Source organism: Gossypium arboreum, chromosome 13, assembly GCF_025698485.1.
Source record: "Gossypium arboreum isolate Shixiya-1 chromosome 13, ASM2569848v2, whole genome shotgun sequence".
NCBI lineage: Eukaryota > Viridiplantae > Streptophyta > Magnoliopsida > Malvales > Malvaceae > Gossypium > Gossypium arboreum.
In genome coordinates, this window is record NC_069082.1 from 3,077,356 (window position 1) to 3,092,590 (window position 15,235).

At 32.6% G+C, this 15,235-nt stretch overlaps 3 protein-coding genes across 3 annotated transcripts; 1 reads left to right on the forward strand and 2 right to left on the reverse strand.

Annotated features, from left to right (window-relative positions):
• Positions 1–262: 262 nt before the first annotated feature.
• Positions 263–1,148, reverse strand: LOC108463580 (EG45-like domain containing protein). Its single transcript, XM_017763505.2, has 3 exons — positions 981–1,148; positions 562–838; positions 263–479 (listed from the first exon to the last, which is right to left on the reverse strand). Exons 1-3 carry the CDS (start codon positions 1,093–1,095, stop codon positions 473–475), a joined length of 399 nt encoding a protein of 132 aa, XP_017618994.1. The 5' UTR covers positions 1,096–1,148; the 3' UTR covers positions 263–472.
• A 4,372-nt stretch (positions 1,149–5,520) lies between these two features.
• Positions 5,521–6,066, forward strand: LOC108463977 (uncharacterized). The gene is made up of 2 exons (XM_017764016.2): positions 5,521–5,645; positions 5,756–6,066. The coding sequence occupies exons 1-2, from the start codon at positions 5,567–5,569 to the stop codon at positions 5,980–5,982; spliced, it is 306 nt and encodes a 101-aa protein (XP_017619505.1). The 5' UTR covers positions 5,521–5,566; the 3' UTR covers positions 5,983–6,066.
• Positions 6,060–13,009, reverse strand: LOC108463976 (histidine kinase 4-like). Its single transcript, XM_017764015.2, has 11 exons — positions 11,603–13,009; positions 11,132–11,365; positions 10,857–11,026; positions 9,852–10,070; positions 9,576–9,762; positions 9,439–9,490; positions 9,104–9,333; positions 8,797–8,895; positions 7,895–8,607; positions 7,121–7,627; positions 6,060–6,743 (listed from the first exon to the last, which is right to left on the reverse strand). Exons 1-11 carry the CDS (start codon positions 11,942–11,944, stop codon positions 6,485–6,487), a joined length of 3,012 nt encoding a protein of 1,003 aa, XP_017619504.1. The 5' UTR covers positions 11,945–13,009; the 3' UTR covers positions 6,060–6,484.
• Between the last annotated feature and the right edge of the window lie 2,226 nt (positions 13,010–15,235).

Below are 15,235 nucleotides of genomic sequence, written 5' to 3' on the forward strand. Positions count from 1 at the left end.
AAATTACATCCAACAGCATCCAGCCAGTTTTAAGAGACAGTATTCTCCTCCAACTGGGACGGTACAGTCATGGGTGTACTCTCCTCCGACTCTCAAAGTCATGGGCTGAAGAGCCCAGTGAAGCTTGATGCTGGACCAGAAATTATACCCAAGCTAATTGTGATACCTTACATTAAAGCTGCTACACCAAACAAAACTAGTTGGAAGAAATATGAAATGCTATTGCCTTGAACCGATATGGGTGTGTAATAAACATAGCAACTTCAAATGAAGATCCTCTTTATTAATTGTTGAATTGTTATACAGTTAAGTGGAAACTGCATAAGATTCAATTCATTATTTTTCAATATGTTCATCATTTATCATCCACATACATAGGATTCACTTCGAAAGTTAAAGATGCCAATGAGACCCACTGCCATATTTCGACCCATATCCGCAAGGGAGATGTCATGTTCCTGCAGGCAATACTTCAGACCCTACATTGGAAAACATGGATAAGTTACAATCTAAAGTTGGAGATAAACCTGAATGCTTAAATTGATTATGAGATTAACATACTGATGAAAGGAAATTTTAATTTTCCCGGCATCTGGATCGGCTATGGAAGCGAAAGCTTCTTGCGATAAATCAATGGTGCTTTCACAACCAGATGGGCAATAATCAACTACTTTCACAACCACATACTTCTTTCCTCTACATGGATGAGGGGATTGGTTGGTTGCCCCTGTGCATTTAACTTTGTATTTTCTCCCGCAAGCTGCTCCATCGTCCCAAATTGCATCACTGGCAGCAGCAATCATCACCCCATCATGTTGGTATCCATTACAAGCAGACGCTGCAATTTTTCAACCTCAAAATATTAACTAGTAATCATACATTAATTTAGCCAGCTATTTAGGTTAAATGCATCCGAAATTTTAGGTCTGCATAACCATTGGATTACTGCAAAGAGTAAAAATTAAGGCGAAGGGGCTTACGAACGTATGGGGGAGTGTAGAAGGTGGCCGTCCCTGTGTGTGCAACAACTTCCTTCAAGGTGAAGCTGAGCATAAATGCAATGGCTATGCACAAAAGGATGCTAAGCTTCGCCATTCCTTACTTGCTAGCAAAGGTGGAATTGATTTTAATAAAGCAAAGGGATGGGCAAATGCTGAAAGAAAGAAGAGCCTTAAATAGCGGCTTCGGAGAATTACTGTACGTGAAGCCATAAACAACTGTGTTCTCGGATTTTACGTACAATACATTCTAAGGTACATTCTCTGTAATTTTCTTTCTGTTTGATCCTAGCAACCAATCAACAAAGCTTTGCGATTTCTTAATATTAGATTTTGTCACACTCACTAAATCAACGATATTATTAATTTTAGATTTTATCTAAAAAATTAAAATTTATTCAATAATAAATATAGATGGCGTAATAATAAATTTATATTTTTTATCTTTATATTTACAATTTATAATTATTTTTATTTAAAGATGATATAAAAGTACAAAAAGATAAATATAAAAATTTGTTTTGTTACAAACTTGGTTGTTATAATGAAATATTGTTATAGAAATGATTGATTGCAGTTTGTCGATTAAGCTTTAACTCAATTAGCATTGTTGCTATTACAACAAGAAGGACGTGGCCTTGAGTATGCTTAAACATGTTTTTCCTCTGGTTTAAGGAGGTTAAGAGTAGAAGAAGTAGGGAGAGATCCACTTATACCAGTGTAAAACTAAAGTGATTTTATACTCTTCCATAACTTTTCATACTACTAACATTTTAACAATCCAACCATTGAATTTATTAATATATTTTTATTTGTCATGCATAAATTAATGAAAAGATTCTATATTCCTATCATATCAATCTAAAATATAATCTATAATAATCTATATTTAATGGTTGAAAATTTTTTTACATAAAATGAATAGTTAGAATTTTTAATTTATGACAAACTCGACAGGCATAATTTACATGAATAAAACATAAAATATTTATAGTATAAAAATTATGAAATGAAGTAAAACCACTTTAAAAATTTACACCTACATTGTCATTCCATAAAAAATATATTAGAGATTGTGTGACCCGAATCATGTCACTTGTTGAAGAAATAAATACAACGGCAAAATAAATAGATCTGCGGGGCGAAAGGCCGAGGGTCATATAGTACAAGAAATTCGTATAGAACTATTATTCTTCTATTTGACTTTAATTAGAATAGGGTTTTTCAACCCTTAAATAGATGTAGTCAAAACTCCTTTTGTATCATTCGTTTTTCAATATTAGTGAATTTTTTCTCTTCTACCCATGATTTTTTTCCCAAAAAGGCTTTCACATAAAATCTATTTGTTATTATTTTTCTTTTCTTATTACTTTGCGATCGTTCTACTGCCATTATCAACGTTTACATAAAAATTACAATTGGGAATTAAAATGGATTTAAAATTCAATGGCTATATTTACACAAGACAACATAAATGTTAAAAGAAAAAAGAATATTATTGAATAGTTAACTAGAAATTCAATTTGGTGACAAGAAAGATGAAGTTTAGAAGTGATCGATGTAAATGACACAGGAGAGGAAGGCACTTGGGCCAGTATGATATTCATATTTTTATTCTTTTCTTGCCGTCTCATTGGTTAAATTCATTAACTAAATTAATGGACAGAGAAACACTCTTTGTGTTCGGATGCTATAATTGGACCATTTCGGTGCATTTTATTTGCAATATTTACCCATATACTCATCTATTTATACTTAAGTATGTGCATATAGTCCGAGTGAATGATTTATGAAGTGATTAATTGAAATAAAATAGATTAATTAATAAATTATTGGGTGTAATGGTAAAGCATATTATATTCTCAGATTTTCGATTTGAATTTTGAAGATGATATTATTAAGAGAAGCAACCATAAACTCCGAACATAATCTGTGAAATGAATATGAAAAATTTTAAAGGTATAAAATTATATATGTTAAAATAAGGCTGTAATTCCAAGGTGAATAGCAATAAAAGTCAATGGAACGAAAATCCAATGCAAAGGACAATAAATAAGGTAAATCTTTATTGATGACAAAACTTCAATATTAATTAATTAAATTACTTTCTTGCTAAAGATAGAAATTGCTTAACCCAAATTGAAATCAAGGACTTAAGTATAAGGAATACAAAATTGGGAATAACAAAAGGTTAATACCTAGGCTCATATATTAGTTCAATTGGTAAGATCTATCTAAGTGTGAGCTTAAAATTTATTAAAAGATGAAAATATAAAGAAATAAAAAAAAAACAATTAAGGTTTGAAGTAGTGGCAGAGACTGAAAACTTTTTTAGGGTCGGAATTAAATTGTATATTCTTATAGTAGTAAAAATAAAATTTCATCATTTTAATAACATATATCTTTATAATTTTTAAAGGGTTGAATTGAAATTTTATCATTTTTACCATTTTAAGAGGGACCATGACCCTCTAGGTCTCCACTATGCTCCGCCACTGGTATAAAAGGTCTCATTTAGCCATGACTAAGTTTACATGAAAAGAAGAATCCTAATCAACCATGGCATTATTGGCTTTGATAAATAAAGCCTTCATCATCTTATTTATTTGAAGTGCACATCAGTTGTTCTTTTTATGATGATTATATATCAACATCAACTCAATTGATGTTCCCACTTATCACTTAGGGCAACATTAATCTAAAAGAAACCTTTCATATAGAATGCACTTAGATAGTGCACAAATATATGTTCATATGAGGGATTTTTTTGAGTATTTTTGTTCTATCTGTGAGTGATTAGATAAATTATTTTTTAGAGAATTTACTTTAAATATGAAAGAATGAGGATGTAATTATTCAAGAGTTACGATAGATTAAGCTTAAATAATTTTTTGGGTTATAATTTAAGTATGATGGGCTTTATTTTCTCCATGGCCCAATAACTCAATTCCAATCCAAGAGGGCCAACAGTTGGTGACAAGCAATCTTCAAGAAAAACAATTTGAAGATTCAAAAAGCCAGACTTTATGAAGCCCAATAATGCAAGCCCAAGAGAGCATTTTGGATGGAAGGTTCTAATAAACTTCCAATGGTCTAATTTGATACATCCTAATTACATAAATCTCATATATCTACATAAATCTCATATATCTATATCATCAGTGAATAATAACATAATATATCATCATTAGCTTAAATAAAATAAATTATAAAATACTTATAAATAAATGTTAATAATTTTATTTTAGCATAATTAAACATTAATTGAACGGTCATAAATAAATATTAATGAGTCTTAGATTTAAGATCTTGAGTTTAAATGTTTAAGGTTTTAGCATAATTAAGCATCGTAATATGATGATAAATTTATATTTTAACTCATTTATAAATTAATAGTCTAGAGTAAAAAGTCAAGTAATAAATGTAAATGAAACAATTTAGTTAGAGATTTGAATATAGTCATTGAAATTAAAGTCAAAACCCCCCTAATAAATCACACAGATTATCAATGGTTAGTAATAGAGGTGAGCGTTTGATCGAATTGAGACGAATCAAATCGAATAAAAAAATTTCGAGTTAATCGAGTTCACGAGTCCTATTTTATCATTCTAATTTAATTTGAAAATTTTTCAAATCGAGTCGAGTCTAGTCGAATTGAGTGAAATTGTTCGAGTTCAATTAAAAAATTAAACATGCTAAATAAAAATATTGTTACAGTATAACTACTTCAATGTTAGAGCACATAAATTTGAAACCATATATATTTAAAATTGTCAAACAAAATAATCAAAAAATAAATACTTGAGTATGGTAAATTTAAATAATTAATTAGGACTAAAATTATTATTTTAGAAAAATTTTAAAATTTTAACTTTTTTACTTATTTTTATAATTTTTATTATTTTTTAAAATATAATTTTTAATGTTTATAAATATTTTGAATTTTAAAATTTATTTTGAATTATTTTGTATTTTTATTGAGAGAAACCAATTTGTTTATTTTAAAGTTGTCGAGACCGAAAGGGTACTTACACCAATATGTTATTCAAATCATTCAAGTTATTAGAATTGTGAAAATCAACTCAACTCGAACTCGAAACTCGAATTGAGTTATTCGAGTTGACTCGAATAATTTGAATTAGCTCAATTCGATTAACTCAAAATTTAAATTTTTTTGCTGAAGTTGATCTTTTTTGTCACCGAATTGAATTTCTAGTTAACTATTCAATAATATTATTTTTTCTTTAACATTAATTTAGTTCAAACAGTATTATATCAACATAAAATACATGTGCATATAAGATAAACAGTATTATATCAACATGAAATACATGTGTATTACCACACGAGTTACTACACAAACATTATTAAAAGAAATTAATGTTTGAGGATTTCGGGAAAATCCAAATATTGAGTCAATAAATAAGAAGCGTATGCAATTTTTAGCAGTGAATCCTCTGAAATAAATGTAAACATCTTTTGATTAGTCTTAACTATTTATAGAATTTTCTTTAATATATATATTCAAAACCCCACGTAAAGAACTTCAATCATATTTCATATCAACAATGGCAGCAACCAAGTTCATGGCTATTCGTTTGGCCTTCCTTTTACTGCTCTTCACCTCTCTTCCAGCTTTTCATGAATGTACGTATACTGATTTTTAGTTTACTCTGGTTTGATCTTCTCATATTTTATCAACTTTTCATACATTGAAATGATTCTTTCTTTAATGGCAAATTTCATTTGAATTGCAGGTAGTAGAAGCAGCAGCATCCATGGCAATGAACTTGACCCAGGCAGCAAAATAACACTAGGACCATGCAGTCATAAACCTTGTCCTACATTGGGGCCAGCTTCCGGCGATGGCATATTCCGTAGCTGTTGGTGCTGCATATCAAGAAAATCAGAGTGTTATACTGTGAGAGCCGATTGCGAAAAGAATTGCCCCCTCGGACCACCTCCTGATCTTCCATTTCCATAACTAGACTTAGCTTAGCTTTTGATATATTTCAAATGTGGGAGTTTTAAAATGAAAACTATATATTGCAGAGCAGACTGTTTTATACTTGTTAGCTACCTCTTTCTGATATTTGAAACTCAATAACAAAAGGTTTACAGCAAAATTTAGAAGAAAAAAAAACATAGCACAAAGGCCTATTCCAAAGAAAGTTCCAAAGTTTAGAGAGAATGAGATTTACACCTTTTGACTCTAATATGAAGATCTATACAAACAGTCGGGGATGGAGTCATTGTGGTAGTATACATGTACTAAGATACTAATCAGGTTAAAAATTGAAGTTGGTTAGAAATGAATGCCAGAACATGCATGTTTTTTCTATTGGAGAGGTCAAGAATCCTCAGAAATCCAAGCAAACCATTCAGTGATTAAACCCAAATGCACCAGCAGGACGGGGAAAATTGCTGGCGATGTCCAACCAGCATATAATTCACGGTTTTGCTTTTGGATGATGTAGGAGGTGTTGCTATGAGTCCGAGATGGGTTTCGTTTTGAAGAACTTTGCTACAGCCAGGTAAAGATTTTCCTCCTCAAAGGGCTTTGAGACGTATCCATCCATCCCACATTTCAGGCACTCGTCATAGGTGGCGTGAATTACATCAGCTGTCATGGCTAAGATCGGGATATGCCACTCACCAGTCCTGATAGACCCTTCTTCTGTCCCTCCGTTCATCTGTTCATTTGCCTGACTCTCCATCATTCGAATTCGACGAGTTGCCTCAAACCTGAAATAATAGTTCATGTTATTAAATCATATATATTTGTATATGATTTAAAGGAGGATTATCTGACGATCAATAATCACAAGCTAACCATGGGCAGCATTTAAATAATACACTACAACAAAATAATGATTATCAAGTTCTCGCTTAAATGAGAAATTTGGTATCTAGTGGAGACAAAACCATAAGGCTGACCAAAGGAATTTGGTCCATAAATGAAGTGTAACTGTGAAGAAATAATGTGCCAACAGCCCTGCGATGTTTAGACCGGACCGGACCATAGATGTGTCTAAAAACAACATATAGACTTTGCTTTTCTTTTTCCTGTATTTGGTGTTTAGATTGTCAATTGCCCAATGTTAAAGATATGGTATACATACCCATCCATTTCGGGCATCTGAATATCCATGAAGCAAGCGTCAAAACTGTGTGGAAGTTGAAGCAATTTAAGTGCAGCTTTTCCACTTTCAGCACATTCTACGGCAGCTCCAAACTTTTTCAATGCACCAGCAGCAACTCTCCGGTTTACCATATTGTCATCAACTACTAATATTTTCTTTCCACAAAGAAGACTCCCAAGGACAGACGATCCATTCAGCATGCCTCTTCCAGGCTGCCTCTTCTTCCCTGTCCCAAGCACCTGCTGAAGACATGCAGCCACCATACTTGCCCTCAAAGGTTTCATAATTGTAGTATCTGCAAAACCTGCTGCCTTTGCTTTCTCGAGTTCAGCATTAGTAATATTTGTCGCAAGAAGAATCATCTTTGGCGACTTCAACACGTGTCCGTTTTGCTGCCTGTCCAACGTTCGTAAGCTCAAACCACCATCCTCACCAGAAAGCCATGAATCCTTCTCAACAAGAACTATATCCGGTTGAGTTTTACTTCTGCAATGTTCAAAGATATAATTCAACAAAGTTAACATCATAAGATGAATAGAAAGCACAAATGGTCATTTTTCCCCAGTGATCATAACAAAGGCATTAGAAAAGGTACTGAAGAAACTACAAATTGTGTTAAAAATGAGTAATTGTTGACAAGATCTTGTCAAATGTGATTAAATCATCAACCAAACATAGGGAAAATTCCGCAAATGCAAAATATATACTGAATTTACTATCTCTCAAATATGATAATTCTAAACTTAAACGTACCCGCATGAAGAACCATTTTTACCACAAGCAGAAGCAGCTATTTTGACACTATTTGCAAATTCAACCAGCATGCCAAGCCTCTTCAAGTGGTATCGAGTTACAGCAGCTCTAACTGGTTTTCCATCAACTACCACAGCTTTCAATCCTCTGAAACCAGATGGAAGATCTTCAGCATTGGGTTTTTTTGTATCACTAAATGAAGCTCTTTTACACCTCCCAAAGACCGTGGTGAATGAGAATGTGCTTCCAACTTGTGGTCTGCTGATGAAGCTTATGTGACCACCCATTAGCTCAACCAAACACTTAGTAATGCTCAGGCCTATGCCAGTCCCACCATAATTTCTAGAGGTTGAGCTATCTGCCTGCATAAAGGGCATGAAAACCCTGTCCTGGGCGATCAAAGGGATCCCAATGCCAGTATCTTCCACAGATACCATCAAAGTGACACTCTGAGAAGCTTCATCAGCAGCTTTCATTTTTACTGAGGCATCATATCGCAATTCTTCATCAGCAACTAAATGCTTTAAGGAATCCCAACTGTTCCGCTCATCAGCAGCTTCATAACCACTCAAGGTTTTAAACTGGCGAGCACCTGATACCAATGCATCTTCATCTGACCCTCCATTCAAATAAGTTTCAGCTTTAGGACCTTCCATAGGCTTCGGGTTTTCAGCTAGATGGACTTTGACAAATATGTGCCCCCGTTCTGTGAACTGTCAAACACTCATTTTTAAGTCACTATCAATTTATTAAATGAAACTTTATATACAATAATCAGTCAAATAGCAGAAACTAAACTCAATAATGCAATCTACTAATAAGATCAAAACTTCCATCAATTAAGTAGATAGCAATCTACCTACAAAATTGACAAAAGGAGAGAAGGTTGAGCACCCACTTACTTTAACAGAGTTCCCAACAAGATTCGTAATTATCTGTCTAAATCTCCCTGGATCCCCCATCACCATTTCTGGAACTTTATCAGAAACAAACACTGCTAGCTTCAGTTCCCAAACAATTACAACAAGTTTGAGTCGTTGTAATGTATCACAAGTAACACCATTTATTGACATCAACAACGCCACCGAGACATGGAAAGGAAAAGGGAAAAAGGAAGGCAAATTAGTTCAAGCATTATAGGAACCGTCTAAAATGAAGAAGCATATTGAACAATGCACTGTGTTTTCTATTAATTTTATCCAGACTTACCTCAACACCTTTGTTTCTAGACTTCTCAGAAAATAAAGAGAGCACATCATCTAGGATAGACCGAAGGTCAAAGGGAACAGTTTCCAGCTCCAACTTTCCAGCTTCAATTTTAGCACGGTCAAGCACCTCATTTATCAATGTTATCAGTGCCTTTCCACAGACTTGAGCAGTTTGAGCATAATCCCTTTGTGTTGAACTTAAATCAGTATCTAAAAGCAAAGCAAGCATCCCTGCAACCATTCAAGATTTCATCAGAACATTGCTGATTAAAATTATTTGATGTCCTTGAATGTATATTTCACATAGAAAACCTTAAGGAGCAATCTGGAACATACCAAGGATGCCATTCATGGGAGTCCTGATTTCATGAGAAACTGTTGCCAAAAACTGCAACAAGAACTCATCATAATTAGTATTAGATTGGAAGTGGGTGGTAAACCATGTGTTGATAGATATATCCTGAAATACATACCTGTGATTTGGCCACATCAGCAGCTTCTGCTCGAACCTTAAGCTCTTCCATTTCATGGAAATCATCTTCAACTTTAACAATGTGTATTGCTGCACCATATAAGATATAGCCAACCAATAAGCAGATCACGAAGAATAAGAAGGCCGTGGTCAGCGCAGTCCATGATGTGGGTGCCTTCTGATGATATCTGCTCAGAAGGCCAAATAGTAAGTGCTTGCAAGAATAAATGCAGTCATCCCATCAACCTTGTGAATATGTAGCCAGTTATACACTTACCTACATATCATCTGATGCTTCCTGAATGGATCTCCAAAATCAAGCTTGCTTTCATGCAATAAAGCCAGGTCACCATCTTGATTCTGGTGACCATACATGATCAAGTGATCAGAAGAATTAGTAATATCATATACATTCACTAGAATTGCCTGATTTCCAGCAAGTTGCCCAAGTAAATTCTCCACAAGTGACTCCACATCAAATGCTCCACCAAGGTATCTGTGTTTATTTAAAAGTTTTTTTATGCATAAGAAAATCTAAGATGCAAAAATAAAGAAGTGTAGTAACTGAAGCAACCCCCCCCCCTTGGGGTGCATCTCTAGCCATTGTAATAACTGGAAGTCTAGTAGAAAGAAAAATAGTAGCACAAAGAAAATGTTATGAATGTCAAACTCAAATTTACGGAGAAAATAGAAATGTCCAGTGCCAGGAACAAGTGATGTAAAGATGGTAAAGGTGCTTATGTAGAAGTACTGGCAACTGTATCTGGTCAAGGAGCACCAAATTGCTGGTGTTGATCACAATGAAACAATAAATGTCAGTGGAAGCAAAAATGGTGATATCAGCAGCATAACCATGATTAGGTCATAGAGTACCAAATACCCTAGAAATATGTTGAGGTGGTCGTATGAGTCACTTTGGACCATCTGGTGTCAATGGTCTTGCTCTCCAGACTCTCAATGGGAAAAAGGAGATGAAGGTTTCTGATTGTCTACTAAATGAAGAATAGAATCTTTTCGGCTAACTTATATACGATCAAATAAACTTCAACAGAAATCACATAAAAGTCTAAACCTTTTTCCCCTTGACATGTGCACTCTAATACAACTGCAGTTGCTATTAGACTGCAAACTCTCATCATCAACACTCTCAAACTATCTAGTGCCGAATACGTTTGCTAACTTTCAAAAGCAAAAGCTTAAAAGAAAAGACCAAGCACAAAAAGGGTTTCAAACAAAAAAAACACTTGGATTTCCAATTAGAAAGACAAGGTGGAGTACTTACCCAGCAGTTGCTTCAATGCGCTCTTGCTCAGTCGGACTCGGCGGGAGCTTGGATTTGTAAACAGGGAATGTCAACACAACACCAAGATGATGAGAGCCCAGTAACCTGAAGGGGCTAGTTAGGACAGCTTTCCCAGTAGCCCTAGCCCTTAATATGTTTTCTCGATCCTCCTGCACATTGGAACATGGATATTACCACTCCAATCTAATCCTGAACCAAATATCAGACCAAAGGTAAAGATAAAACTTATAAGCAGATTGTAGGTAACAGCATACCTCCCCCGACATCATGTCAAGCGATTCGATGTAAGAAACAGTTTCTTGAGAGAAAATCACGGGGGCATATTCATCTCGAATAGGAGAAGGTTCCCTCTTCATTGTCTTTATGGTCCACCCATGCTGCCTCTCAAATTTCTCCCTCTCAGAATGAACTACTCTTTCTGCATAGGCAACCCCACTAAGCAATGGCCTCTCAAATGCAGTTCTAGCAGTGTACTCCGCAAAAGTTTCCTGCATTTCTTGCAAAGAACAAAAATAGCCCAAAGTGCACAATCAGAAACTCACACAAAAGATGAACAAGAAAAATATTTCACCATTGGATGTCAACATCAACCAAACTCAGATTTTCAGAGGCTATATGTCTAACTAAAAAACAACAAATGTAAAACTTTAAATTAAATAGAAATTTCAAAATATCAGGACTCCATAAATTCCACAGAAAATAAGGAAAACAAGATCAGGAACAACCTGATCAATAGCAGATGGATCCTTGTAGTAATGAAAAGTGGAGACAAGAATGGCCAGGGCATGAACATGGTTAACACTAACACTGAATTGATCCTGCAACATCCTTGCCCTTTGATCACACATGCTACTCAACACCTCCTTCCTCCTTACTTTGTTGTCAGCATCCATCTTTTTGTAGATCCAAGTGCTGAGAAAAGCCATCACCATTACCCAAAGCAACAAAAATTTTGGTAACCAAGCCCTGTTAGCTTGAATAAATGTGTACCCTCTTTTGGTCCCCATTTGTTCATTCACTTTCAGAGTCACTGAGTGGTGGTAGCTCTGTTGCAACTTAAGACCCATCAGCAAAAGAACAAGATCGGCTCAACTTGTTTCTCCATGTCTTCTTACTTTTCTTCTTTCTATGATACTACCCCCTTCATATCTGAGCAAGAAAAAATCCCCCAAGAAAACACGCATACACCATAACTAAGGTAACTTTCTTGTAAGTACAGGCAATTTCAACAAATACCCTTTTTTCCTGCACTGGAACATGATGAGCTAAAACTTCAAGTTCTATGTATCATCATAGCATTGTTTTGCGTGATAAAGAACCAAAAAGTTGGAAAAATAATTACAAGGTAGCACGAAGAAATGGACCAAAGAAATAAATTTTTCACATCACAAGAAGAAGAGAAGAAAATGAGAAGGGAGACTCAGAACTCAAGAAAGAGAAAAACTTTTCAACTCTCAAGAGACAAGCATGGCTCTCAAAAGATGTAAAACAGCTCAAATTCCCAAGATATCTCACTATCTCCCTCTACAAAAAATTGGCTTCTTTTCTCTGTTTTATCTCTTGCCATATAAAAAAATTGGAAATTTCACGGAGAAAAAACACACTAATCATTTTCTCTTCAAAGCGTGAGAGTGTTGTTTTAGTTTAAGACTCGAAAGACAAAGAAGAGCACGTTCACTGTTTTCCCCCCATATTAAAATCACATTCTGCAGATTGACCAGCAAACACTCACTCACTCTCACAGCAAAGCACAACAAGGCAAAGACCAAATACATTAAAACCCAAAAAATAAAGAACAAAAAAAGTAAGATCTTTGGAGTGAGAAATTGGGTTATTTGAAAGAGAACAATATTTACCTACACACCTAGTACATAGATCTTTTTTTTTTCTTTAAAAAAAATACAGGACCAATGCTATTCTTTGATCCTCCTTTGATCTATGCTTTTCTTTTAATTTATTATTATTGTAATGGTAATGAAATTTTTCAAAGTTTTCAACTTTCTTCTTTTCTTTTTAAAGTGCAGTGAATCCAAGTTCTAGGATTTTTGCACATATGCTGCTGTCTCCCTCTACACTAAACCCACATTAGCTACAACACTTACTCAAAATTCTTTTTTATTCAATGTATTCATTAAAGCGAATTCAAAAATTAATTTTTCACGTTCGATAAATTCAATAATAATTTTTATTTAATCAAAGTAAGAGTTTTTAACTTTTATTTTATTTTTAAAATATTTATTGAAGTAAGTCTAGTAATTAATTCTCTGTATTTAGTAAATTCATTAGCGATAGATATTGATCAAAATTTTAAAACTACCTTATACCCAAAATAAAAATTAAATTATTAATCACTGATTAAGATAAAAAGACTACTAACATCTCACGTAACTCCCATTATTTAAAGAAACTTTTATATTACTAATAAAATAATCTACCTTATCCTAAACTTTATATTAAAAAAAATTGGTGAAATGGGATTTACTTTATAGGAAGTCCAAAGGGTTTCATTCAACTTGCGATATGATTTTGTTTTTGATTCCTTTTATGGGTTTACTTTTCTCCTTTAGCCTATGCGAAAGAAGGAAAATAATATTAGAGAAAATCAAGAAAAATAATAATTTAATAATTTTAAAAATATACTAAAAGATATTATAATAATTAATATATTAAATTTTGTTATAAATATAGAATATTTTAAATTATTACATTACAAAAAAAATAAAAGTACATTAACTATATATTTAGAAATAAATATAAAAATATAAATAAGTGTAGTAAAAAATTAAAAAGAATATGAGGGAGAGGGTCCAAAAATCACAATCACATATCTTAGAGATAATGACATGGCGACAAGCCAAAGGATCTCCCTTTCCTTTTTTCTTTTCTTTTTTTTTCATTCACGTCCAAATAAAAATAGATTAAATATCTTAAATTTTTATAATACCTGAATTTAAATTAGCATATTTTTCATATTAAATCTTTTTATTATTGCCTAAATCCAATTTAAATAATATTAATCACTTAATTTAATATCCATTATCATCCAATTTCCTCTTCTCAGTTATCAACTTTGCTCAAAAAACTACTTGAAAATGAAAAAATATACCAATTAAGTCTTAGTTCGATTGGCATAGGCATTATTGTCAATGCAGAAGGATACAAGTTTGACTGCGTTGAAACATATTATCCTCTAATTCTAAATATTGTGTCAAAAAGGACAGATATAATCAGAACTTGTTAAAAAAAATGAAATGAAAGAATACTAAAAATGTTAAATTATATTTTAAAACTTGTTATTTGATCATCGTCCCTAAAGCATAGTTAAATTATTTTAAAACTTTAATTTAATTATTTTTAGTCCTCATATTTTTAATTTTTAAAAATTTTAGTTTTCACCAAATAGTGGAGACTAAATTGATTAAGTTACTGCTATTTTTAAAATTTGAAGCGACAGATATACTATCGCATATGTAATATCGTATAAGCTTCTTATTTTCACATATTACTCACAATAAAATCAGTTAATAGATTTAATTATTATCATTTGTATTAAGATTAAAATTTCAAATTTTGAAAAATATACAACTAAAAATAATCTAGTTGGGGAATATAAACTAAATTTAAAACTTTATGCATGATAGAAGACAAACAGCAAAATTAAACCAAATAAATTTAACTACTACCATTGGGTCAGGATTAAAATTTCAAAATTCGAAAAGTATAAGGACAAAAATTGACCAATTCGGAAAGTATAAAACTTAAAATTAATCAAATTAAAGTACAGATACTAAATTCACCACTTAGGCAAAGTTAAGGATTTAATAACAAAATTTGACCTATTTTTAATTTTTTACATTTATCTTTACTCATATGAAGCGATAATTAAAACTTTTATTAGACACTCATTTGAGACAAGTTCAAACCGTTTATCTCAACCTCATCTTAATATAAAATAAAATAAAAATATCACTAATACATTTAACAAAATAAAATAATACAAAATTCACACATGTTTTTTTTTAATTTTGATATTTAAAATTATATTATTTGAAATACTACTTTATTTTTGTTAGCTGTACCTAAAACCCCATTTTCCAAAGAATCAAATATACATGCTAAGCTGGCTTTGATTTCACATGTATTAAGCAAGATTTGGTTTTAATCATGACCATAGTTAGGACAAATTTCTTAATTATATGTTATATCGATGCTTGTCACATAGCATGTTTGCTCTCTGTGCTTTTCTTTTTTTTCTGTTCATATAATTTCTGGTTGGATAAAATAGAAAAGAAGAAAATATTCTGGTGAAGAGAGAGATAAAAAGTATCATTCCTCAAGAGCCGACCTTTGGGTTTTTA